The 27,027-nt window shown below is 41.2% G+C and overlaps 1 protein-coding gene across 2 annotated transcripts; it reads right to left on the reverse strand.

The window, feature by feature from the left end:
• Window positions 1–315: 315 nt before the first annotated feature.
• Window positions 316–8,924, reverse strand: kpna6 (karyopherin alpha 6 (importin alpha 7)). Of its 2 annotated transcripts, XM_083900362.1 has the most exons (15): window positions 8,811–8,827; window positions 7,453–7,534; window positions 6,857–6,990; window positions 6,652–6,744; window positions 6,043–6,142; window positions 5,848–5,942; window positions 5,213–5,344; window positions 4,985–5,073; window positions 4,755–4,854; window positions 4,007–4,170; window positions 3,837–3,915; window positions 3,582–3,707; window positions 2,452–2,579; window positions 2,157–2,341; window positions 316–1,178 (listed from the first exon to the last, which is right to left on the reverse strand). In XM_083900362.1, exons 2-15 carry the CDS (start codon window positions 7,490–7,492, stop codon window positions 991–993), a joined length of 1,653 nt encoding a protein of 550 aa, XP_083756488.1. In that variant the 5' UTR covers window positions 7,493–7,534; window positions 8,811–8,827; the 3' UTR covers window positions 316–990. The 2 variants fall into 2 exon arrangements, with proteins under 2 accessions (XP_083756488.1, XP_083756489.1); XM_083900363.1 differs by lacking the exon at window positions 7,453–7,534 and having other exon boundaries at window positions 8,811–8,924.
• Between the last annotated feature and the right edge of the window lie 18,103 nt (window positions 8,925–27,027).

Here is a 27,027-nt window from a genome sequence, read left to right on the forward strand (position 1 = left end):
CAACACAAATCGGTGAGGGCAAAAAAACAAAAAATATACCCACACTTTGTAGCTCGGGGCATCAAACTCGGGGCAGTGGACAGCCCTTAATTTTGGGTAAACAACCCCAGAAACCTCACACCCAATTTCTAACCCCCCGCCTCCCCACCCACCCACCCACCCACCCACCCATCATACAAACGGGATTACGATTCCCATCAGCGGATATGCAGAGATTAAGCCCTAAGCCTAATCATTAGACAGCCTGTTGGTAGCAAACCATGTGCTTTCCATTAAAGACAACAAACAAAAGGGAAAAATAAACACGAAGCACTAACAATAAACAGGAGCAGATAAATAAGGGATAAAGGGGGAGAAAAAAAAAAATTATCATAAAGAACTGAAAAATGTTAAGTACTTTTGTCAGAATGACATCAATAGCTGGGCATATTTCACCTCATGCACCGCCCTCTCTGCAGGGATGCATGGGCAGTCCTGAAAATAGGAGCGTCCCATTGGAAAAAAACAAAACAAATAAAAATAATAATAATTTGTATAAAAAGATATGAACCCACAAGCCATTGTTTTACTGCCAATGAGAGAATCTAGGATCAAATGGCAGGAAGATGTCTATGTGTGTGTGTGTGTTGTTTTAAAGCCAGGGCAGACTCACACTCACACTCTGGGTCGGGGGGGGGGGGGGGGGGGGGGGGCGACGAGGTGATCACCGGGAGTTTGTTTTGACGACACGCTCTCAGGAAACACGAGTCTACTCCTGCAAGACGTTAGTCCACTGCTTGACGTTTTTTAGGCTGGAGAGCGAGACACAGTTTTAGTTTGAGTTTTTCCTCCGAGGGGTGGGTGGGTGTGTGTGTGTGTGTGTGGGTAGTGGCAAATCAGGGGGGGGGTAAAAGGGGTGTCGAGGTATGACTCAATCGATGGATCCTCCGTGAGAAAGAGTGGTACGGAGGGGGTAAAGTGGTGGGTTATTCGGGGGAAAAAGGTGCTGATTTATAGCTGAAAGCCCTCCATGGGGGCCTCCTGCTGGGGGAAAAGGAACTGCTGGTTGGCCTGGTCCGCCTGAGGAGCCAGACTGCTGTCCTCGTCCTCCGCGCCAAAGTAGTGCTCGATCAGGTCAAAGGCCTTCTGGTAGATCTCCTGGTTGTCGTGGCTCTGGAGGAACTCGATCTTGTCCAGACCTGGGGGGGGGGGGGAGTCACGGTGAATCAAAGTCGTGTTTGCAACAAAAAAAACGGCAGTGTTCATCGTAAAAAACACAGAATACAACTGTAATCTTAAAATATTAAGCAAGACATTCAGCAAAAAGTTATGTTTTCTGATGTTGTCAGTGCTTAAGAAGAAATGTTTATTCAATGATTCTTTGTTTATAGGTCCCATAGAGTGGTCCTGTTGCACATATATGTTAGTTATGGAGGTCTACTTACATATATTAACTTGTTTTTATGGTCAAAAACCTCCTAGTTGCTGTAAACGAGCCGATAGTAATCTGTCCTTTTTCAAGCACTTGTCAGCCGCGCTATTTCAGACATAAATCTCGCCTGAGAAGACAGACTGTGTTGTGATTGGCCAGTACCCCGGAAGTGACATTCGACACACCCGCTCTCAGAAGCGCAGCTCCCCCTTCTGGAACGTTGGATGCACTGCTACTCGTTATCAAAACATTGTTTTTACAGTGTTTAAAAATAGCTTAAAGCGCCGCAGTCCCTTTTATGACTTTGACCCGGAGTCAGACCCAGAGTCAGAAGACACTGTCGCTCGTGAAACACCTCCACAACGGACGTTATTCTTCTATTGCGGTTCAATGTACGCATGTGCCCGGACTAGTGCCCGGAGCAGGACGATCGGCTGTTCAGTAGAACCGCTGTTTACGTAACCAGACCGGGTTTTTTTCAGAGATCTCGCTGAGCCCGAGATTACAATAAAACACATCGTTCTCAGCAGTGGCTGAAGTGTTTGTTTAGAACCTTCAGGGCTTCTTAAACAAGGTAAGGACGCAGATACACACCAAAAAACATCGTTAATAGGGACTAGTTCCGCTTTAAATAACGTGTCTTAATGGTATATTTGGGGGGCGTAGTCAAGCTTCTCGACTGAACTGTGGTTGTATTATAAGTCGTATTTCTGAGCTATAACACGTGTGCGTTCAGTGACAGTACCATAGGCTTCTTCAATGAGGCTGCAGTAAGGGTTGACTCCACTGCCGTTGTTCTCCTGCTTGGCCTCCTGCTCGCCCAGCCTCAGGATGTTCTCCAGGCCGTTTAGAGCAACCTGAACAATCTTGGAGTCCATCACCGTCAGCAGATCACACAGTGGCTTAATGCAGCCCAGGTTCACCAGATATCTACACAACACAACACAATACACTCCTCTTAATACCAAGATTTGTTACCTGAATCTTCCAATAATCAATAACACACTCATACATAAAACATCACGTCATATAAATCTGACCTGATCTGCTCAGGTGTTCCTCCGGACGTGGCGTTGGTGATGGCCCAGGCCGCTTCTTTTCTGGTCCTGAACTCTGCTTTCTGTAGGATGTCGATCAACACTGGGAAGATGTTGGCATCAATGACGGTCTGTGGGGGCGGAAAAAACCAGGTGAGGCACAGTTTTCATTGTTTTTTTCCTCGATAAGAGCCTAACAGAAGCAAATCTTGGGAGCATGTGTTGGGGCGTGGCAGATGGAACCAAAGAGCGAAATGAATCATGCACATTTTGGTCTGGGCAATGGTTCAATATAAATAAATATTACGACAATCTTTTTCAATATCAATAAAACAAAGGTTAAATATTTAATGATAAAAATACACACACACACACCTTTAAACTTGCATTGATAAATATATTGGCATGATTCAGTGATTGGTGTTAATAGAGGGATGGGAAAATGAATCCATGAGTCTCAGAGTGCTTTTTATCTCAAAAAGGTAAAATATATATACATAAAATACCAATTACAAAATATTAAAATTTAGAAAAATAAATTGCATAAATGACCCAGTTAACTTTTAACAGATTCCCAAACTCGGGGACTAATTATAGTTTCTTCATGTAGACAGGGTCTCTGCAGGTTTCAACAAATCAAATTTAAGACTTTTAAGGACTTTTTTAAGACCATAATGAATACAATTTAAGACCCATTTCAAATCCATACTGGCAAAAAAGTACAAAAGACATGAAGGAAATTTGGAGCCACAAATCGTTGAACTTGCAATTCGGCTTCGCTGTGGGCTTTCATTAAGCTTTCTCCGCTGCTACGATAAGCTGTAACACCATGACGCGCGCGCACAGCACGCTAGCTAGTGGTGCTCGATAAATTCTCACCGTGCAGCACAGATGACCTACTTTAGTTCTGTGTTACGCTGATTTTTAAGACCTTTCAAAATTGTATTTAAGACCTTTTATGAGATTTAAGGAGAATTTAAGATATTTTAAGGCCTTAAATTCAAATGATTGGATTTAAGACTTTTTAAGACTATTTCAGACCCCGCGGATTCCCTGTGTAGAACAAAAATTAGTCTGAAATTGACTCACTTCTCATGGGTAAAATTGTAAAACTCTTTGCGTCTGTGCATCACCTGTATCTGCGCTCTGTTTCCCGCCGTTATGTTGGAGATGGTCCAGCACGCCTCTTTGCGGATGGACTCTTTCGCGCTGCTGAGAAGATGCAGCAGACAGGGCAGAGCAGAGCAGTTTAACACCACCTACACACAGGAAACACAGAGGGTTAAAAAAAAGCTAACAAGGTATTGAAGGAAAATGTTTGTTTTTCTGGTGTATAAAACATTGTCAACTTCATACAACAGGATGTAGCACACTTAACATACTCTCACCTGTGTTTGGATATCATCTCCAGTGACGATGTTTCCTACGGCTCTCAAAGCAGGAGACGCCACCTTGTAGTCGGTGTGCCTGCAGGACCGAATGATAATTAGAGGAAGACTCTGAACAAGTCCAAGTTCATCGTGGCAAATGTAACCGCGCGGCGCGCAGATGTACTTACATGAGTAGTTCTACAAGGCGCCTGCAGACACCAGAGTCGATGACAGCCTGGATCTTGTCATTGGGGCCGTCTGAGAGGTAGGACAGGGCCCAGCAGGCGTCTGCCAGCAAGTCTGGGTCACTGCTAAATAAAAGCCTGGACAGCACTGGCAGACACGGCGACACCTAGACAGCACAGAGCGCATGCACATTTATAATGAGACACAACAGCACCTGCAAATCACACAGAAAGAATCCAGCTTTCGGCATTTGGAGAAAATAGAAGAAAAGTTCTGGCTCGGTCCAGCAGAGATTCTGACATTCTAACACCAGTGAATATTCTAGCCCCTTTGCATTCAACTTATATATGCATGCATCTTATTAAACGTGGCAGTTTTCATTTCATATCATATCGTCATTCAAATGTGTGTAAAAGTTGGAATGCATTTGCATTTTATTGAAATTCTTGCAATAAAATGAAAAAGCTGACAACAGCACTTGGCTGTTTGAGCCACATTCAGCTGTGCAGCACGGCAAAGGCCATTTCGTCTGCTTCAGGGGGAGAATTAAAGGTTTAGGTGTGTATTTCAGTAACCCTTAGGTTTAAGGAGGTTGTTTTAAAATATTGCTTAGCTTTAGAAATAGTTAGAAATAGTCTGAGAACACCGTAGGTCTTAGTTCGTGAACAAAGAATAGATATGTGAATTACATATATGCTTCCTGCACTGTATGAAGTTCAGTTTCTAATGTACATATTGTCACAGTGATACCTTTTCAAAAGCAGGCGGAGGGTTTTTCCCTCTGCAGAGATTAGACAAAGCCCAGACTGCATTCCTAGTCATTGTCAATCTTGTAGATTTGGTCAGAAGCCTGGAATAAAAGATAAAAAAAAAACTAAGCTCAGTACATGAGAATGGGGGATGGGGGACACACAGGTAGAAAAGCTGAAAAGCTCAAAGACATGTCGTCTTTTAACAGGCGAGGAATAATCTGAACTCACATTAACAATGGCGGAAGGATGTCGCAGCTCAGCACATAGTCCCTGCAAGCTGCACTATCCCCTGCAATATTACCTAAGGCCCACACGGCCTGCAGAAAAGAAGAAGAAAATTCACCACACACATCCTTAAAATGGTGGACCAAAGCAAGTCTGAAAGAATGCAAGGTAAAACAGACAGACCCAATATTATAATATATAGTATACTAGCAGTCGCTGGGGATGTGTTACCTGTTCTTGGACATCCTCAAAGTCAGAATTGAGTAGCTCTATAAAGATTGGCACTGCTCCCGCCTCGATCACCGTCTTTGTCTGCGTGGATGTACCCGATGCGATGTTGGTCAGTGCCCAGGCAGCTTCAAACTGTCAGGGTACACAAGTTAGACGAGGTAGTTTAGGCTGTGTTAACAAAACGTTCCTATGCTGCAAAAAAACCCTCAAATAAGGAAATGGTCTAAAAGAGAGTTGTGCAACGAATGCAATTAAATAAATGCTGGATGAAGGATGATCGGGACACAGAGCATCAATACCACACTCAAAAAAAGAACTATTTTTCCCAGCGATCCTGCCTGCTGCAGCTTTATCAGTATTGCCATTAAATAAAAATTAACTTTTGGATCCTCACTGAAAACATTTTATTTGACATAAGTGACCAATAAAAGCCAAACAAGAGCCTGTGCGATGCTTGCGTCACATCAGATAAGTACAGGGCGGCAGCATCAGCTACATCTAACAACGTAACCAGGTGGAATGCATCCGACGGAGTCCGAGGACAGCATCTCGCAGAGCAGGTTACACACTTAATGATAATTCAGTGGGACAAACCTTAGTAACCTATTCTTAACTAAAGGTTTTGACGTCCTAACCTGTAGTGTGCAGTTGACGCTCTTCTTTAGGAATTCCACAAATCGCTCCACAACTCCAGCTGTGTTTATAACTTCATCAATCGGTGGGTTGGGCTCTAAAAACGCACAAACATACAAGTAGATGTAAATACGTTGATATGTTGTTGCAGCCCCCCCCCAAAAATCCAGTATTTTTAAAAAGTGCACAGTATGTACCTTTGGAAAGTAGTTTTCTGAACTTTTGTGTCGTGGCAAGCTGCAGCTCCGGGTCCTCTGAGAAAAGCATCTCCACCATGTCTCGGGTAATTACTCCTTCCTGTGACAAAACACACACACACAGGCCAGCTGTAATAAAACTCATCATTCTGAGTAACAAAACCATATCCAATCAATCATAATCCTGTAGTTCAAGGCAGATTTAAATCTGATTACAAATCATATTCATCACGACAACCACCTTGCATTGTAATGCGACTGTTCTTGTGCAAACTAATACGGTGTTGCATGCTGGATCAACAACAACAACAACAACAACAACAACAGCAAACAACATATTTGTGAGAACACCCAGTACTCTAAGATCAGTAAGATCAGATCTCCAGAGGATGGCACTGTACACCATTGTTGTTTGACTTTGCCACGCTACAGATGCGGTGTCAATAATGACAATTTTCAGCACGTGTAAAGACCACACATAATTGATAAAGATCAAATTTAAGTGGCATCAAACGTATAATAAAAATCTGATCATTCAAGTTTGGTCGTCTGGTTGTAGCCTAAGCTGTGAGAGTCTACAAGAATGGTAAGAGGACAATATAGACTCACTGTGACTGGAGAGCTGAGGTACGAGTCCACCAGTGGACTCTCAAACATGGCTTCCTCCTCATTGAGAATGTCCACGTTCCTCCTCTTGAAAAGCTGCGATTACAGAATTGTCAGAATCCACAATGACACAGTAAATGCATACTGATGTAATCAAATCAGAGGCATGTGGGTATGAGAAGCGGAATGCCCGGATCTGGTACCCTACCTGTTGTTCTCGTTTCTGTTTTCTGAGCTGGATGCCCTCCTCCTCTCTCCGGCGCCTCATCTCCTCTGGGTTCAGTGCTTTGTTCTTGTAGCGGTTCATCCTGTAGTTATCCTTGGCTGGACTAGCTGATGGCTCTGATGGGCACATGGAAACGTCACAGTTAAGACACAGATTTTGCATTGGGATGAAGCCGACTGAGACCACCGCCACGTGTAAGGAAGAGGCAGTGAGCCTGCCATTTTTGTTTCATCTGACATCTCTAATAATAGACGACGATGAAGCAACAGCCTCTACGCAGGTCTATATATAAACCCACCTTGCATGAAACCACCTAAACACAGACAACCCAGCCTAAAATACACACAAACACACACACACACACACACACACACACACACACACACACACACACACACACACACAGAGAGCTAAGCTATTCATCACCCAGACAGCTGGCAGAGAGAACAAACATATTTATTCAACAGTGTTACATCGCTGAGTTAGCATAAACAGATGCCCACACAGGAACAAACTAATATGCCTGTTCTCAGCATCCGTGCAAGGTTGGTCATGCACCAGAACAGGACTCGATTCACCTGAAGGGATGCCAGCGAGAGGAAGAGATAACAGCGACATTCAGAAAACCACCACTAGAACAGAATGATGCGAAGAGGCCCTCTGGTGAGGTTAAATACCAGATCAAGTGGTGCAAACTGAGGCTAAGATATGGCTTGAGGGGATAAGCACAAAAGAAAGTTTATGCAAAACTGTAGCAGACACAGGACATGGACAGCACATGTAGCAGGCTGGATGCTCCAGTTCGCTGCTGGATGTCAACGGTGCTGGCTGCTATTTGGGCAGGATGGCACAGAAATAGCCCTGCTGAGAGCACATATCTACACAGGCATTTCAGTGGAGACCCAAGCGAGTGCGATGGTTTTCCATGGGGGGGGGGAAGACGGGAGAGACACTGGATGTGTCAAGTTGGCCACTGCTTTAGGTGTAGAAGACAACCTGTCCCCTCTTTGACTATGCAAATAAAGCATAAAACAATACATGCATAGCAGGTCTAGCATCACGGTCTAGTTCATCTCAAGGCTACTTCTCCATGACTGTCCATCCTGCTCGTGTGTGGTGACATTGACTTTTTCCTTTTCCTCTTGTTTTTAATACATTTAATAGCAGAGATGATTGGAGTTTAGCCACTACCGTTTCAGTCACCTTGTCTTTGACACATAGCATTACAAATACAAGCGTTGTGGACACACACAGACACATAGAAGTCGGAAATATAGACGATCCTTGACATAATAGATAGAAAACTACCATTCATATTGGGAAAAAAACAGCGTTGCATCATTTTGAAAGCACCAGCGGCTAACACATCTCGCTAGCACCACGTTAGCACTAGCAGCACCTGTGTTGACGTGAGCCCCCCCAAAATAACGGCACAGTTGCCAGTGAACAAAAAAGACACGTTTTTAATCATAACTGACAATAACACCTGGTCCAAACTGAACACATGTCCCTCCATTTATCTGTATATTTATATCTACGTACAACGAAGACCGGATTGAAGCCGCGCTGACGAAGCTAGCTATTAGCCAAGTTTGCCTCAAGTTGGCTAACAAGTAGCACGGGTTGTTTTCTCGGGAGGTGGATTGCGATGGTTCACCATTAAATGTCACATATGGTTCTGTGTACATTGATGTTCCGGACTGTTCTGTGCGGTGACGGGAATCGCAACAACGGTGTCGACGTTGACAACTCTGTGTTTCGCTACTACGTAGCAACGAGCTGCCTAGCTAGCCGTGCTACAACTAGCTTGCCCGGGCTAAACAACAGTGAGGAGGGGATGAGGATTTCACAATCGTCACCGGCCGACGACACAAAAGCCCGTTCTTTCAACATCCCAGCGCGAATGCCGCGGCCGCGGAGTTGCCGCACAGCTTACCCATGGTGTCCTGCGTGGTCCGGGTGCGTCAAGTCGTGAAAAAATACGAGTCGATTTCAAGTCGCTCCCTCTTTCTAGCTTTCCAGAATTCGCTCCTGTAAGCAATATGTCTGCCGGAGACGGAAATTCACAATATAACTATGGCGACTTGGTGCCACCAGAGGGCGCGCACGCTCCACAACAGTATTTTCCTGTGTCCATTGTGCGTGACCTAAAATGTACACATTAGTCATTCATTTAGGGCTTGTTTGATATAAATCTCAGGCTGTAAATCACATTTATTTGTCAAAAAGCTTTAAGAAGACTGTTGAAATAAAATAGATAAAATAGAATAAAACATATCATGTTAAATCCTTGTTTATACTGTGTAAATAGCCCATACTCTATTCTGGAAACTCCATATAATATAGATTCTGTTTTAATTTTTTTTTTTAAATATCTGTCTATATGGTTTATTATCTTTATCTTGACTGTGTTCGCTGCTCTGACAATGTCAATTTCCCCAATAATAAAGGACGTATCTTAGACCCCGGGTTCACGACCTGACCCCGCCAGAAAACAAGGGCCTTTTTCTGCATGGAGTTTGCATTCTCTCCCTGTAGGTTCTTCTGGTTTCCTAAATTAACCATATAGGTGTGAGAGTGGATGGCTGTTTGTCTCTACGTGGCCCTTGGATTGGCACCAGCAACCCTCACGTGGAGGACAAAGTGATTGAAGATGGCTGCATGGATGGATGTAACAGCTATTTGCAAAACGCCAAGACGACATGATCCCCCCCCATGTGCTTCTCTGTCTCAGTTCCTGTGTTTATGAAAACACAGAGTGTGCCAACAGCTGACGATCCCCTCAGATTGGATGTGACAGGCCAATACAGGTGAGGTGCATCTGTGGTCAATTTGTTGGAGGACCGGGTTAATGGAAAATCGCTGCACGATATTGCGATGCAGCGTTGTCCTCTGACATGGACCGAACTCCCTCTGGAGGCCTGGAGGGATGCACCATAAAATGACTTTAGGGGGCAATGTTGCGCAAACTAAACGGACGGTAATGGGGCATTCGCTCGCCGTCAGCCTGGCTCTTTCGCCTATTAGACGGAGAGCGGCGAGGTTCGGTTCGAGCTCTACTTTCCCCACGATTGTGATTTTCTTTGTAGACGATTTGCACAAATATTGTTTCGTTTGTAGCTCCACTTCCTTCACAGTGTGTGCAACAGAGAGGGCCCGAGCTTCACTTAATGGCTGAGGATCCAGCAAGGTGCAGAGATGAGACGCAGCAGCAAGACGATATAGTTTCGCACTTTGCATCAAACGGCACAAACAAGATTTAATGGCGCACACACACACGCACAAGCTCTCAGATACAGTCGGCCGGGCCGCAGCAGACGGGGGGGACTCTCTGATGCCACGGCGTCTCCGCGTTCGGCAAGTTCTTTATCTTTCTCGTTGCTTTCGAGGGCCTGCCGAAGCACATCACACAGCAGCCGACACTTTGCAGAGCAGCAAAGGCTATCCATTAGTCAGTGCCACAGAGTAAAGACTGCCTCTGTAATGGAATCACGAGAGCAAAGCCAGGCGCATAACCAAAGGGCTTTTAAACAGAAGAACACGGGGAACAGTCACTTCTTATTCTTCTTCTGCTGTGCCGATGTAGATCCAATATACCCCGTGCAGTAATTGTCCCCCCGCTTCTTCCATCCACATTCAAACTGTAATCCTAAAAAACCCTCAAAGGTCCAGATGTAACTGTCATACAGAATAAATGTAACTAAATGTAACCGAATATAATGTAAAATAAAGGTAACTATACTCCGTAACAACTAAATAAATAACGAAATAACTTTCTGTATTTATTACTTATAGCGTTCGCACTGTTCTGTCCGTCCGTCCGGACTAAAATGAATACCTTCCTGTGCGCGTACGTCCTTCACATTTTGCAGGATTGTTTAGTGGGTGAATATCTCCAGGCGTTTTTTTTTCGTTTTGTCCAAAAACCTTTTTTTTGAATTTTTTGTGAATTTTTACGCATTTTTTTTTGCGGGGAAATGTGGGAAATGTGTAAACGGCACTTTTTACGAGCTTGTCAACGCGATAACTTGACAAATATTCGACATGTTGATGTCAAACTGGCACTGTCCATGCCTCTTACAAGTATCTTGGACGAGTTCGAAGATGGGTGACCTTGACCTACTTTTCAAGGTCACAGCTGCACTTGAAACTTGAAAAATAGCCAAAAAAACGACACTTTACAAGCTTGTCAACGCGATAACTTGACAAATATTTATTGTATTGCTGCCAAACTGGCACTGTGGATGCCTCTTACAAGTATCTTGAACAAGTTCGAAGATCGGTGACCTCGACCTATTTCCAAGGTCACCGCTGCACACCACCATGTCCAAAGTGGCCTTCATTGCCTACGCAAATTTTGCTTTTAAATTGGCATAAAAATGTGGGAGCGCACGGACTCAGCGTGGAGCATTAGTAGTCGTCGACTATCACCCCTCTACTTCAATTTCACTCGTTGCGTGATGCGTATACAAAAATACGCTGCAATCTAGTGGCGGTGCCGTCACTTTATGGGTAACGCGATCATCACCATGCATTGTGGGAAATGTAGTTTATGGTCAACGCACGCCTTAAAGTAGCATAGACCTATTTTTTTACACAGATTTTTAAGAACAATTAATCACCGGGCCTTGAGTTTGACACATGTGACGTACACAGTACTTTAATCAAGCAAATTAGCAAAGTTTCTTGCGTTTAGTTGAGTTTGAAAAGTTGTTTTTTTTTGATAATGAAGCTGCTTTGATGACCAGATTTCAAAGCGGCCTCCTTTCTGCTTCCCTAATTCAATTAATGTCCTTCATCAAATGTCCTTATTTTTGAAGGAGAAGCTCTTTTTTTCCCCAATGAATACAACATTAAATGAATCATGAATACACTCTATACATTGTTAATGTGGTAAACGACTATTCTAGCTGCAAACGTCTGCTTTTTAATGGAATATGAACATATGTAGGTGTATAGAGGCCCATTTCTAGTGTTCTAATGGTACATTGCGTTTGCTAATGGCGTTAGAAGGCTATTGGATGATTAGAAAACCCTTGAAAACCCTTTATTTACGTTTTATTTGGAATAAAAATCATTATTTCTAATATTGTCAGTGTATTGACTGTATTTTCTATTCATTTTGCAACTCTTTTGATGAATAAAAGTCTGACTTTTAATGGAAAACACAAGAAAAATTTATATAGGTGACGCCAAACTTTCTAACGGTAGTGTAAATGTCTGCTTCCTCAGGACAAAATGTGCATATTTGCACCAAAATATAGGTGCAGTAATTGTCCCTCGCTTCTTCCTGTAATCCAAATTAACAAAGAAAAGGCCAAACTGTCAACCTCAGCAAAACTGAGAATGTGCACTGTACTTTAATCAAGCAAATTAGCAAAGTTTCTTGCGTTTAGTTGAGTTTGAAAAGTTGTTTTTTTTGATAATGAAGCTGCTTTGATGATCAGATTTCAAAGCGGCCTCCTTTCTACTTCCCTAATTCAATTAATGTCCTTCATCAAATGTCCTTATTTTTGAAGGAAAATCTATTTTTTCCCCCAATGAATATAACATTAAATGAATCACAAATACACTCTATACATTGTGATTGTGGTAAACGACTATTCTAGCTGCAAACGTCTGCTTTTTAATGGAATATGTACATATTGAGGTGTATAGAGGCCCATTTCTAGTGTTCTTATGGTACATTGCGTTTGCTAATGGCGTTAGAAGGCTATTGGATGATTAGAAAACCCTTGAAAACCCTTGAAAACCCTTTATTTACGTTTTATTTGGAATAAAAATCATTATTTCTAATATTGTCAGTGTCTTGACTATATTTTCTATTCATTTTGCAACTCTTTTGATGAATAAAAGTCTGACTTTTAATGGAAAACACAAGAAAAATTTATATAGGTGACGCCAAACTTTCTAACGGTTGTGTAAATGTCTGCTTCCTCAGGACAAAATGTGCGTATTTGCACCAAAATAAGGTGCAGTAATTGTCCACCACATTCAAACTGTAATCCAAATTAACAAAGAAAAGGCCGACCTGTCGACCTCAGCAATACTGGGAACGTACACTGTACTCTAATCAAGCAAATTAGCAAAGTTTCTTGCGTTTAGTTGAGTTTGAAAAGTTGTTGTTTTTTTGATAATGAAGCTGCTTTGATGACCAGATTTCAAAGCGGCCTCCTTTCTTATCATATCTCCGTCTCTGTAGGTAAGTTAACAGGGAATGAAAAAACAGAAAAAAAAGACTTGCGCATATTTAGAAAAAAGATAAACAGCCGGGACATAAAGAGGCTAATAACATCAAGGAGAGTGGAAATGCAGTTATGAAGTGTCAGAGGCAGTTTAGCTTTGATTGTGCTGCTTCCATCTCACAAACGTGAACCAGTTTAAAGTGCTCCCTAATTCAATTACAGCCGCCGTGAGGTACGATAACAAGGCTGCAACACCGAGATGTGAGAGAGAACATGTGCACGGCCCTTTTGTGTGTGTGTGTGTGTGTGTGTGTGTGTGTGTCCCGAACGCTTTGTGCGAGAGTATTAAAGAGTGAGCGAGATAACGCCACGGGGCGGATAGTGCAACGGCGAGAGCAGTGTGTCGGTGCATGTGAGGGCGTGAACGGGCAAAAAGAGGAGATATGTCTTCATAATACGCTGTTGAAAATTCATTCAGCACTGTCCGTCCTCACACACACGCACGCACACACACACACACACACACACACACACACACACACACACACACACACACACACACACACACACACACACACACACACACACACACACACACACACACACATTCTTGTACTTGCTGCATACTGAGGACTGGGTTGCTGACAAATAACTCAACACAATTACAAATATCAACTTCATGAATGACATCTATATAGGACTACTGGTTGCAGTACCATAAAATGTCTGCAGGTGGAGCCCCAGAGCAAAAAGGGCTGCAAAAAATTGGCCTTAAAATTTTTGGTCCAAAATTTGACAAAAATGTCATACTATACTATGTCGTCCAATTTTTTTTTTTTTTAATTTGACACAAAATTTTTGGTCCAAAATTTGACAAAAATGTCATACTATACTATGTCGTCCAATTTTTTTTTTTTTTTAATTTGACCCAAAATTTTTGGTCCAAAATTTGACAAAAACGTCATACTATACTATGTCGTCCAAAATGTCTTTTTTTTGATAAATTGAGTATAGCATGTTTACAACCTAAGGAAGTGATTTCCAAAATGTCCTCACTCCGTAAAAATGACCTCACACTGTTGTTTAAAAATCCTCACTGGTCCTCAGTATGCCTCAAGTACAAGAACACACACACACACACACGCACACACACACGCACACGCACACGCACACACACACACACACACACGCACACACACACGCACACACCAGGTGTCAGGGGCTGATACCAAAGATGCTGAGCAGGTGATTTTTAGCATATTCTTGTGGATCATTCGATCATCCGAGGGACGTTTGTGCAAACCCTTTGAAAACGATATAATGTATGGTTTTTAAGAGACAACTATGCAGCGGTGACACTGAGCAAATACCAATTTCCTATCTCAACCCTTAATCTTAACTAACCCTCAAAACCAAGTGTTGAGGTGTTATTTTGTCACTTAGAAATGGGACACCCCTTAAATGCAGATACGTCTTCAGACTGTAGGGGGCAGAATAACGCGAACGCTGCGTCCAGTCTGTCGACTCCAAAAAAAAAGAAGAAGAAGAAGACATTTACGTCACAATAGTGAGTTATAAGATGATACTCATACAAATACCACAACCACGGACATATTCAGCTGACAGTTACCACACACCACGACTTATTGAAAAGTAAACCATAGCAAACGATCGCTTGTCCGCACCGGCCGACTATTGACAAAAGATCGTAAAATAAAAATAAATGTTACGCAACAATGACGTCAGTAATCCATAATATGGGCCTAAACTAAGATAATACAATGGTTTTCATCATTTTTATATCTCTATTAACAAAGAAAATACTTCATTTGTATCGCACTCGTTTGGCTGCTTTCGGCGCCATCTTTGTTATGTGAAGACACGCAATGCATTCTGGGTAGCCCCTGCTCCCAAGGGTGGTCTCGGAAAATTCCAATATTGAGGGCGATACAGCCCTTAAACTCGACCCTCAACTTAATTTTTCCGAGCATCGGGACAGCACTTGGACTAGAGGGAGCGCGCATTTTTGAGATTGAGGGTTAAGCTTGAGGTTTTAAAGGCGCCATATGTAAGAATGTGGCCAAAAACAGTTACTACATTCAAATTCAAAATACAAAGGTCGTTTAGGTTTTCGTTTTCTGACGTAACTGGCAACCCGTGGTTGCTCGGCAGCTGAGACTCTACTGACTGCAACGATTGGTAGACGGCAGGTAGGTGGCGCCACATGACGCCAAAACATAATTTGCAGTCTGCAAAATATTTTTTTTAATGCAAATATTTTGTCTGTACTGTTGTTGTTGGTGCAGTTTGTTATATGAACATTATTCCTGAGTCTCTGTGACATATTAGGAGGATTTTACGGCCAGTTGCTTTTGATTTATTACATAATGCACCTTTAAGCAAGGAATTGGAATTCACCCTTGATACTTATATACACCGATACAGGACTGTATCCAGGCTTCGTGTCATATTTGTTGGCTTCATAGCTCTTATGTGCTCGTATGTCCATTTTCTACCACTTTACCCTCCACAGGAGTTCATCCCAGGGAGCATCCGCGCTCACGTTCACACCTACGGCCAATTTAGAGTGTCCAGTTTACCCAATAATCTCACGTATTGCATGTTTTCAGACTGTGGGAGGAAGTTGGAGAACTTGCAGAAAACCAGCGGAGCGTATTTACATGGGGACAGTGTTGCATCAGAAAGAGACTTAGCTTTAATATGCCACCAAGCAGAGTGGATGGAACAGAGCGATCAATAGGGCACAATTGTAGGTGCACACATTTGTAATTGATGAACACGTGGACGAGGGGGCGACTTCCTCGCGACTCCCTTGTAAACCTTTACAAGCCAATTTCGACCTAATCGAAGCGGCTCAATAAAGGCCCATTAACTCAAAGTGCCTTTATTCGCCCGGCAACACACTGGTCGCCATGTTGTTTGTGGCTTTGTTTCTGGGCTATAAGATTTACAAGAGCTTTATTTGTCATTATACGGCACAGGTGCCATACAAGGAAATTACGTTTGAAACTCACACACACACGCACGCACACGCACACGCACACGCACACGCACACGCACACGCACACACACACACACACACACACACACACACACACACACACACACACACACACTGCAGGATCCGCTATCTTTTGTCCTCATGCCGTCATCGAGTCATATTTTCATCACTCGTGAAGAAAAATAAAGACGCAAACTTCATTTCCATTTCAGAAACAAGGCCCGGGAAAAACTATATATACTATACTTTATATTATATACATATACCTGTACAATTCCGTTCATCAAATGTCCTTGTTTTTGAAAGAAAAACACTTTTTTTTTCAATTAATATAACATTAAATTAATCAGAAATCCACTTGCTAACGTGGTAAACGACTATTCTAGCTGCAAACGTCTGGTTTTTAATGGAATATGTAGATATTGAGGTGTATAGAAGCCCATTTCCAGTGTTCTAATGGTACATTGTGTTTGCTAATGACGTTAGAAAGCTATTGGATGATTAGAAAACCCTTGAAAACCCTTGTGCAATGATGTTAGCGCAGCTGAAAACAGTTTTATTTGGAATAAAAATATACTCTTTTGATGAATAAAAGTCTGACTTTTAATGGAAAACACCAAATAAATTGAATAGGTGAGCCCAAACTTTTGAACGGTAGTGTAAATGTGCTTCATCACAAACTGTGAATTGGTCTCATTGGTACAAACCTGTTCACGAGGGTCTGCTTCCTCAGTACAGATGTGCGTATTTGCACCAAAAACATTGACGGACATTACTCAAAACTCAGTACTTTTACACACTCTAAAGTATTGTGCTCCTTCAGACTGGAACAATCAATTCTGGAATTAATTCTGAAGGATGTAGAATCTAAGAATCAATGGTCTGACGCTGCTTTCAGGTTTCTGTCGTTGTCTTCTTGTCTTATATTGTGACTTGGATGAATTATCCAGGTAAAATAAAGGTTAAGAAACTTGACATTCCGCTCTGCTGCTACCGCTGCGTGTTAAAAACCACACTCTCTCGCTCAGTCAGGTCTTCTTCTGCAGAAATAAAAATAACCCTCAAATTTTTTTATTATTATTAAATATTCAGCTCCGACCGCAAGGGCTTTACTTTAATTAACGGTTGTTCTGATCTTTGCAGTGGGGGGGGGGGGGGGGGGGGGGTGTTTCTGGTGTAAGAATATAGGAGCGCGCTGTGAGTGACCATAAAGGTGATGTGTCTTGCTCTGGGTGAGCTGCAGGAGCACCTAACAACCTCACTACTGAGCTTTCACAGCCTCTCTGCGGTGGCCATAAATCCACTCTGTGATTGGACAGAGAGAGAGAGAGGAGGTAAATGACGGGTTTGGTGCACAACACACACACACACACACACGCACGCACGCACGCACGCACGCACACACACATTCTTGTACTTGCTGCATACTGAGGACTGGGTTGCTGACAAATAACTCAACACAATTACAAATATCAGCTTCATGAATGACATCTATATAGAACTTCTGGTTGCAGTACCATAAAATGTCTGCAGGTAGAGCCCCAGAGCAAAAAGGTCTGGAAAATTTTTCTTTTAAGATTTTCTTTTAATTTTTGGTCCAAAATTTAACAAAAACGTCATACTATACTATTTTGTCCAAAATAAAATCAAAAAAATTTGACCCACAATTTTTGGTCCAAAATTTGACAAAAACGTCATACTATACTATGTCGTGCAAATTTTTTTTTTTAAATTTGACCCAAAATTTTTGGTCCAAAATCTGACAAAAATGTCATACTATACTATGTCGTCCAAACTTTGAAAAAATCTTTGACAAAAAATTTTGGTCCAAAATTTGACAAAAAAGTGTTGGTCCAAAATTTGACAAAAAATCTTTTGTACAAAATTTGACAAAAAATCTTTTGTACAAAATTTGACAAAAAAATTTTTGTACAAAATTTGACAAAACATTTTTTGTCAAAAATTGGACAAAAAAGTCATACTATACTATGTCGTCCAAAATGTGTTTTTTTTTTTTTGACAAATTGAGTATAGCATGTTTACAACCTAAGGAAGTGATTTCAATGAAAACAAAGTGAGGACCGGCCAAAATGTCCTCACTCTGTAAAAATGACCTCACTTTGTTGGTTAAAAACCCTCACTGGTCCTCAGTATGCTGCAAAGTACAAGAACACACACACACACACACACACACACACACACACACACACACACACACACACACAGTAAATAACAGCACTGACCCTGGCAGCGGTCTGATCATCTTGCTCGGCCACAATCATCCCCTCCCTCCCTCCCTCCCCCTCCACCACCACTGCGACTAAATCTATCTAATTAACTCAGCAGCTGATACCAAAGAGGTTCTCCTCCAGTCAGTCAGAAGTTTACGCTGCTTAATCGTTTCTGACAGGACACAAATTAACTGAAATACAATTAAAAGCCATGTTTTCCCCCCCTCTACAGTATGAATTGCTGTTTTCAAAAGTGTGAATTGGGAATTGAGGCTGACAAATGGCTTTTAAGTGAGCATCAAAAAACAAAAAAGAGCCGATTAAGATGCAAACTATATATACTATACTATATATATATGTATACCTGTACACTACCGTTCAAAAGTCTGGGGGTCACCAAGAAATATCCTTAAAGGTGCATTATGTAATAAATCTAAATCAACTGGTCATAAAATCCTCCTAATATGTCACAGAGACTCAGGAATAATGTTCATATAACAAACTGAACTCACCAACAACAACAGTACAGACAAAATATTTGCATTAAAAAAATATATATTTTGCAGACTGCAAATCATGTGGCGCCACCTACCTGCCGTCTATCAATCACTGCAGTCAGTTAGAGTCTCAGCTGCCGAGCAACCACGGGTTGCCAGTTAGAAACGTCAGGAAACGAAACCTAAAAGACCTCGGTATTTTTGAATTTGAGTGTAGTAACCGTTTCTGGCCACATTCTCACATATGGCGCCTTTAAGTGAGCATCAGTAAACAAAAAAGAGCCGATTAAGATGCAAACTTGATTTCTATTTCAGAAACAAATCCTGGGAAAGACTATATATACTATACTATAGTATATATATATATATATATATATATATATATATATATATATATATATATATATATATATATACCTGTACACTACTGTTCAAAAGTCTGGGGGTCACCTAAAAAATCATTTTTTTTGAAGGAAAAGCACTTTTTCTTTCAATGAATATAACATTAAATGAATCATAAATACACTCTTTACATTGTTAATGTGGTAAACCACTATTCTAGCTGCAAACGTCTGCTTTTTCATGGAATATGTACATATGTAGGTGTATAGAGGCCCATTTCCAGTGTTCTAATGGTACATTGTGTTTGTTAATGGCGTTAGAAGGCTATTGGATGATTAGGAAACCCTCATGCAATGATGTTAGCACAGCTGAAAACAGTTTAATTTGGAATAAAAATCATTATTGCTAATCTCGTCCATGTCTCGACTATATTTTCTATTCATTTTGCAACTCTTTTGATGAATAAAAGTCTGACTTTAAATGGAAAACACCAAGAAATTGCATAGGTGAGCCCAAACTTTTGAACGGCAGGGCTGAATTCCCTCTGACACGATGTGATTTTGTGCCTCGGCTTGTTTTTCGAGCACTCTGTTATTGATGGAACAGGCAGATTGAGTGGAAAACGGCAGATTAAGTGGATTAACAAATTACCTCCTTGCCCTTTCAAAGGCCCCACCCCTCTCCCCCCTCACCATGAAAAGTGCCTCTCTTCCCTCTTCGTACTTCTGACTCGGACAAAAAGCGAAAAGCCCGACCTCCGTTGACCTTTTCCGTGTAACATCAGAGTAATTGAATGAGAACCTGGATGCCGTTAATTGGCTGTTTCCATTCTCTGAGATGGGCTGATAATTAATCAGAGACAACAAAAGCCACTACATCACCACCTAATTATGGCTGAGCACTTGGCAGACTCGACACCCAGGATCCTCAGCGGTGTGTTGTCGTCGTTGTTGTGTGTGTTTTTTTCTTCCCTTTCTTTTATCTGCAGAACGCTTGTGCGTTTGTGTGTTTGTGTGTTTGTGTGCGAGCATTTGTTACCTGCAGTTCTGCCTCATTACATTCTCCACAAAAGGTTTTTTTTTAAACGCAGCGGCTGTAACGTATTTCACGTACTTTCATTCATCAAAAGCGGGAATCGCAGAGTAATTAAGGAGCGCGCGCGGGAAAATCTATTGATGTGATGTTGACGACGATTTTTCATATCGGTTATTAGGTAAACGCACACATTACGCTGATCTGTTCTTTAACCGCAGCAAAGTATTCATGCATAAAACAGCCTGAATTAAAGCACATGCAGCTGCAGCTGCAGGTTGTTGTTGTTTGTTGATGAGCAATAACACATTCTTCTTATATGCTGTTTTCAGGGCTGAACAATTAGTATATATATATATATATATATATATATATATATATATATGTGTTCCATTAAATGGGAAATCATTTACAAAGTTGGCATCATTTGCCAAACTAATTAGCAAGTGAGACCATTAACTTGGGAAAATGTTTACTTAGGTTATAAATCAAGAGTTCTTTATGCAACAGTGCTGCCCCCTGGTGGCTAACAGCTACTTCACATGCGGCTTAGATGCTGTAGCTTTGAAATCATTTTGTGTATCTTTATTTTCTTTTCTTTAGAGCTCAAGGCGATAAATGAGAGTGGTTTAATATTTCATCTTCCACTGGAACATCCGTCACGTCCCGTGTTGAAAGACATTCTCAGCAACTTAAATAATGACATTTGCACATGAAGAAGTTCACATTAAGCAGGTTTTCTCAACCATGAACTCTCAACCATTTAGTTTTCTTATTCTACTTTTTTAGATTTCACAAATCCAATAAACCATTTCTTTTAATAAATTATATAACTGATTATATTTATTTATTTGGGCGGAGAAGGGACGAAAAAAAGTCTCTTTGAATACTAAAGGCTTCACTTTACAAACCAGGAAGACCGTAAGCACAAATGACCAGCCCGCTAGATTAATTTAAAAATCATGTCATGCAGATTTCAGAGGCTTTTATTCTGAAAAACATAAACGTGTCAAAGAGCAGTTACTTTTTTCTCTTAAATTTGCATATTTATGTACAATACTGAGTCGTGTTAATTAGAGGAAAAACAAGACTACAAGAAAAAAAAAAACTGGTTTTGCCTGGTTTTTGAAGTTTTGGTTCGATAACAGCAGCTACGCAGGCAGAAGGTTTCATATTTAATGAATATCATATATATATATATATATATATATATAATTGACGTCAAGATAAAAAGGACCACGACTCAGTTAACACATCATGGCTCCAGAGGCGATTCTAGTGTCTGTAGGGGCCCTAAGCAAAAATTCCCAGGGGGCCCTTCCTTCCAACCAGTGTTCATCACCATTATGTTACAAATAATCTGACACCAACGAAAAGAAAATACAGAACAATAAAATACTGTAAATAACTGAAAAAAACATATATAAACTGAGTAAAAAAAGATATGCATTACACTGTAAATAATCCTCTAAATTTTCCAACTTGCAGAACGATAACTTCACACAGGTTAAAGTGAGGTGGGGCCCCTTTAGGGGGGGGGTTTCCTACTGAGATGTCATTGCAAATCGCCCACTGTTGTTTAATGGGGACGGGGAGGCGGTTGCTCACTGCACATTTCAGTAAAAACAGCCCTCAGGCTCCGAGTGTTGGGGGGCCCCCTATCGGCTCGGGGGCCCCAAGCAGTTGCCTGCCTTGCCCTTTTCACAAGTTGTGCCCCTGTGAGTCACGACAAAAAGAAAACCCTTTCGTGGTTGTTGTTGAAGGAGAGAACCACAGACGGCAGATTTCAAGATCAAACTCCTGTCACAGACGTTTTATCTGCACTTTGAACAAAAAAATCAAATCATCATCAAACTCATCGTCGCAGAAGTTTTTTTTTTTTTTTTTTTTTTCAGTTTCGTATTGTTTCATTTTTTGCCAGATTATTGGATTCATTATCTTAAACTCAGTCCGTCGCTGTTCTCGCTCTGAAAGATCAAAATCAACCTCGTCTTTTTTTTTTACGCCACCTCGGTGGAACAGAAACAACGTCGCTGCTTTTGTGAGACGCCGTCTTTTTATCTCTGCTCCTTAATCAATTAATGAATCGTCGCAGCGTCAAAGATTTCACTTTAAAGTGCAGCGTTTGTCACCGGATTCTTGAGTTTCATTCTTTTTTCTCCTCCAGACAGACGACAGACGACAAAGTCATCTTAAAAGTGAGGAATATTTTTTCCCTGTTTTATTCCCCCGCTCTGGCTCCTGCGAGCCTGTGGCAAGCAAGCGCCTTTTATTAAGGGAGGTAATATCCACCACACCATAGGCCCAATATTCACTCACACACACACACACACACACATTCTTGTACTTGCCGCATACTGAGGACCGGGTAAAAGTGCTGACAAAGTGAGGACCAGCATTTCCACAAAGTATAAATCAACACAATTACAAATATCTACTTCATGAAAGACATCTATACAGAACTACTGGGTGCAGTACCATAACATGTCTGCAGGTGGAGCCCCAGAGCAAAAAGGTCTGGAAAACTTTTTTCATTGACCAAAAATTTTTGGTCCAAAATTTGACAAAAACGTCATACTATACTATGTCGTCCAGAATTTGACAAAAAAAATTCTCCAACATTTTTGGTCCAAAATTTGACAAAAACATCAAATTTGCCAGTTTTTTTTATTCAAATTTTGTACGAAAAATTTTTGGTCAATTTTGTTTTACAATTTTGGTCGACAAAATTGTAAAAAGAATTTGACCAAAAATTTTTCGTACAAAATTTGAATAAAAAAAATTTCTCCAACATTTTTGGTCCAAAATTTGACAAAAACGTCATACTATACTATGTCGACCAAAAAAAAAAAAAAAAAATTTGAACAAACATTTTCGTACAAAATTTGAAAAAAAAAATTTCGTACAAAATTTGAAAAAAAAATTTCGTACAAAATTTTAAAAAAATTTTTTCGTACAAAATTTGAAAAAAAAAATTTCTCCAACATTTTTGGTCCAAAATTTGACAAAAACGTCATACTATACTATGTCGTCCAAGATTTGAAAAAATCTTCGACAAAAAAATGTTGGTCCCAAATTTGACAAAAACGTCATACTATACTAAGTATTCCAAAATGTGATTTCTTTTTTTTTTGACAAATTGAGTATAGCATGTTTACAACCTAAGGAAGTGATTTCAATGAAAACAGAGTGAGGACCGGCCAAAATGTCCTCACTCTGTAAAAATGACCTGACTTTGTTGCTTAAAAACCCTCACTGGTCCTCAGCATGCCGCAAGTACAAGAACACACACACACACACACACACACACACACACACACACACACACACACACACACACACACACACACACACACACACACACACACACACACACACACACACACACACACACACACACACACACACAGCGTGGCAGGAGCTCCATCTTAAAGAAAATGAGAGGAGCTGGGGAGCAATTAGATTCAGCTGGAGACTTTCTTTTTTAATGTGAATTCTTCCTCAACGCGGAGGCGCTTTTCCTCCGGAGAAATCTCAAAGTCAAGTATAGGATCTTTGATCATTTACAGCCATATGGTTATAGGACGACGCGTGCACCGAAATGAGTGTGTGTGTGTGCGCGCGTGTGTGTGTTCAAGGTCAAATAATGCTAAACTCATTCAAATGGCGTGTTTCCCTTGATACAGATTCAACCCAATGAGTATGCAATGAGGTGTTATTCCAGGGCGGTTTCAGCTAAAATATATGCCAAAATGAACTAATTTAGAAGTTAGCGCGGGGGGCGAGAAAGTCGATGCTGTGGTGCTGTGACCTTAGAGCGGACTGAGTCAGTCTTTGACCGCACACAGATCTTATCTCATTGAGACAGAAAGGTTTCTGTTCATCAGAATCACACAATCACAAATACTTTATTGATCCCCCAGGTCTATAGTTGTCAAAGGACAGACACAAATGCAGATTTGGATGTAGTAAACTGTGCTGGAAAGATTTCTGATCTTTAAAAAAAAATAAATGCTATTGTTAACCCTTTAACAGCCTCAAAATGTCTGTCTATTGACTTTTAGACTTATTCTAACCATAAAAGGGCCAGAAAATGTCCTGTAAGTGCTTTTTGCACATTTTTCCCAATATAACTTCCAATATCTGCCAGTTGAAATGAATTCTTCACTAGAGTTTGTACACGGAGAAGTCTCTATCTCGCTGTGTCCTCATCTTGCAGGTTGCAGGATCCAGATCCAGTTTCGAGGCTACTATTATTATTATTATCATACATGTCATCATCATTATTATTAAGCTATAATTAAAAGTCCATATCAGTATAATATTTATCAACAATCTTTGCTGCTGCTTATATGACCGTTGTTCTACACTCTTAGAAATAAGGGTTCCAAAAGGGTTCTCTACAAAGGTTCTTCTAAAAGGAACCATTTGCTTCTGAAAAACCCTTTTCCCGAAGAAAGGGTTTTTCAAGGGTTCTTGGTAACACTAATGGTTCCAGTAAGAACCATTTTCATCCAGAGAACCCTTTAAAACCGCTTTCCTGAATAAAGGGTTTTTAAAAGGGTTCTTGGTGGAACCCTCCAAAAGGGCCAAAAAGGGTTCTCCTATGAGGACAAGCCGAAGAACCTCATATGGTTCTACTTAGCACTTTTATTTCTATGAGTGTACAAGGGCTAAGGTTCCTCCTGGAACCATTTGCTTCTGAAAAACCCTTTTCCCAAAGAAAGGGTTTTTCAAGGGTTCTTGGTAACACTAATGGTTCCAGTAAGAACCATTTTGATCCAGAGAACCCTTTAAAACCCCTTTTCTGAATAAAGGGTTTTAAAAGGGTCCTCGGTGGAACTCTCCCAAAGGGTTTAAAAAGGTTCTACATGGAGCCAAAAAGGGTTCTCCTATGAGGACAAGCCGAAGAACCTTATATGGTTCTACTTAGCACTTTTATTTCTAAGAGTGTACAAGGGCTGAGGTTCTTCCTGGAACCATTTGCTTCTGAAAAACCCTTTACCAAAGAAAGAGTTCTTGGTAACACTAATGGTTCCAGTAAGAACCATTTTGATCCAGAGAACCCTTTAAAACCCCTTTCCTGAATAAAGGGTTTTAAAAGGGCTCTTGGTGGTACCTTTATAAAAAGGTTCTACCTGGAGCCAAAAAAGGGATCTCCTATGAGGACAAGCTGAAGAACCTTATATGGTTCTACTTAGCGCTTTTATTTCTAAGAGTGTATAAACATGTCATCACTGACTGACTCCTGTATAAACGTAGAACTTGACACAGTTGTTGTTAGTATATCTGCTCCTGGTCTCTTTCTTCTGTCTCAACCTCCTCTCCCGCCTGTCCTTTCACCCCAACCTGTCTAGGCACATGGCTGCACATCTTTGAATGTGGTTCTATCAGAGATTTCTTCCTGGGAGTTTTCTCTCTCCACTGATGCCTCGTGCTTTTGTGTGAATTGTTGGGTTTCTCTGCTCTGTGTGATGTTGTAGTGAATGTATGTTATGATTTGGCGCTACACAAATTGAATTGAATAGTCCAGTTGAAAGACAACGGCCATGACGAGGTAAACGTGCACACTTCAGGAGAAATGAACGATTCCACCTGGATCAAAATCTATCGACCGATGAACCAGTTTTTACCACTGTTTTTACGTGAGTGTCCTGCATGACTTTGGTTGCATATTATGAGATGAAGCAGTAGCAGCAAAAACAAAGAGATCAACGTGGAGACGTAGCGGATGAGGAAAACTTGAAATAAAGCGTGATGGGGGGACGACGTGTTCTCCTTAAATAAGTGAAGTCAGACGTTCTCCGTGTTCCCGTTCACTTCTCCCTTCAATTGCTTTTCTCTCCCACTTTTGCAGCAGATAATTTGTCTGTGTCGGCTTGTTCCCCCCCCGAAACTTCGCCGAAGTCATACTAATAAAAAAAATAAAAAAGAAGAGAGATTCTGCTTTTCTTCTTCTTCTTCTTCTTCCTGTCTTCCTTTTGCTGCCCCATTAAATTTAAGATAGGGAACTTTCTCAAGTCTTGCATTTCCTTTTAATAGCACTTCAGTATTCTCACTTTTTTTTTTTTCGGGGCAACATCACCAAAGTCCTTAAAATGTAAAAAAAAAAAAAAAAATCCAGTGCTGCTTGAGCGAAGCTGCGATGCATAATATACCATAGTACACGTATAATGGACTTTGATGCCTGCAGCCAGCCTCTTGCATAAAAGCAACACAGGCATTACCTGAGCAGAATGTGCTGTTATTCTTTCTTCTCGTTGGGGGGGGGAGGACGGGGAACCTTGTTTCTGTTTTATTTCTATGGCTTGTTAATACTCGCGGCCCCGTCTGTGAGGGTGCCGCCTCAGTGCTGAAGTGTTTTTATTCCAGGAGAGCGTCATTGATGTCTGCAGGAGAGCTTTTATGAAAAGTGCTGACTTAGCATGCTTTTGTGCACAGAAGAAGGGGAGGGAAGGGAGCAAGGCATTAGAAAAATACTCTGTCTCTTCTCTCCGCCGAGACTTAAACTAAATTTACTATCCACCGTGCCCGCCTGCCTTTGAGCTACATCCTCCTCCTCCTCCTGAGTGTAGCGGAGGGAGAGGAGGGGGAAACAGGGAGTTAATGAGGGATGAGACACAGAACCATCATAATCCTTAACAAGGAAAGTTGAGATAAACTTTTTAGCCTGACTTTTGTGTGTGTGTGTGTGTGTGTGTGTGTGTTCTCCAGTTTCCCTGCCAGCGTTAGTGAGACTGTCAGCCTCCACGCTGCATAACTGTGGCCTGGATAAACCAGCACAGGGAAAAAGGTCTCACCTCTAGTTAGTCTCAGGAGGAGTGGAGCAGTTAGGTGACAGAGC

This window comes from Microchirus variegatus (assembly GCF_963457635.1).
Source record: "Microchirus variegatus genome assembly, chromosome: 13".
NCBI lineage: Eukaryota > Metazoa > Chordata > Actinopteri > Pleuronectiformes > Soleidae > Microchirus > Microchirus variegatus.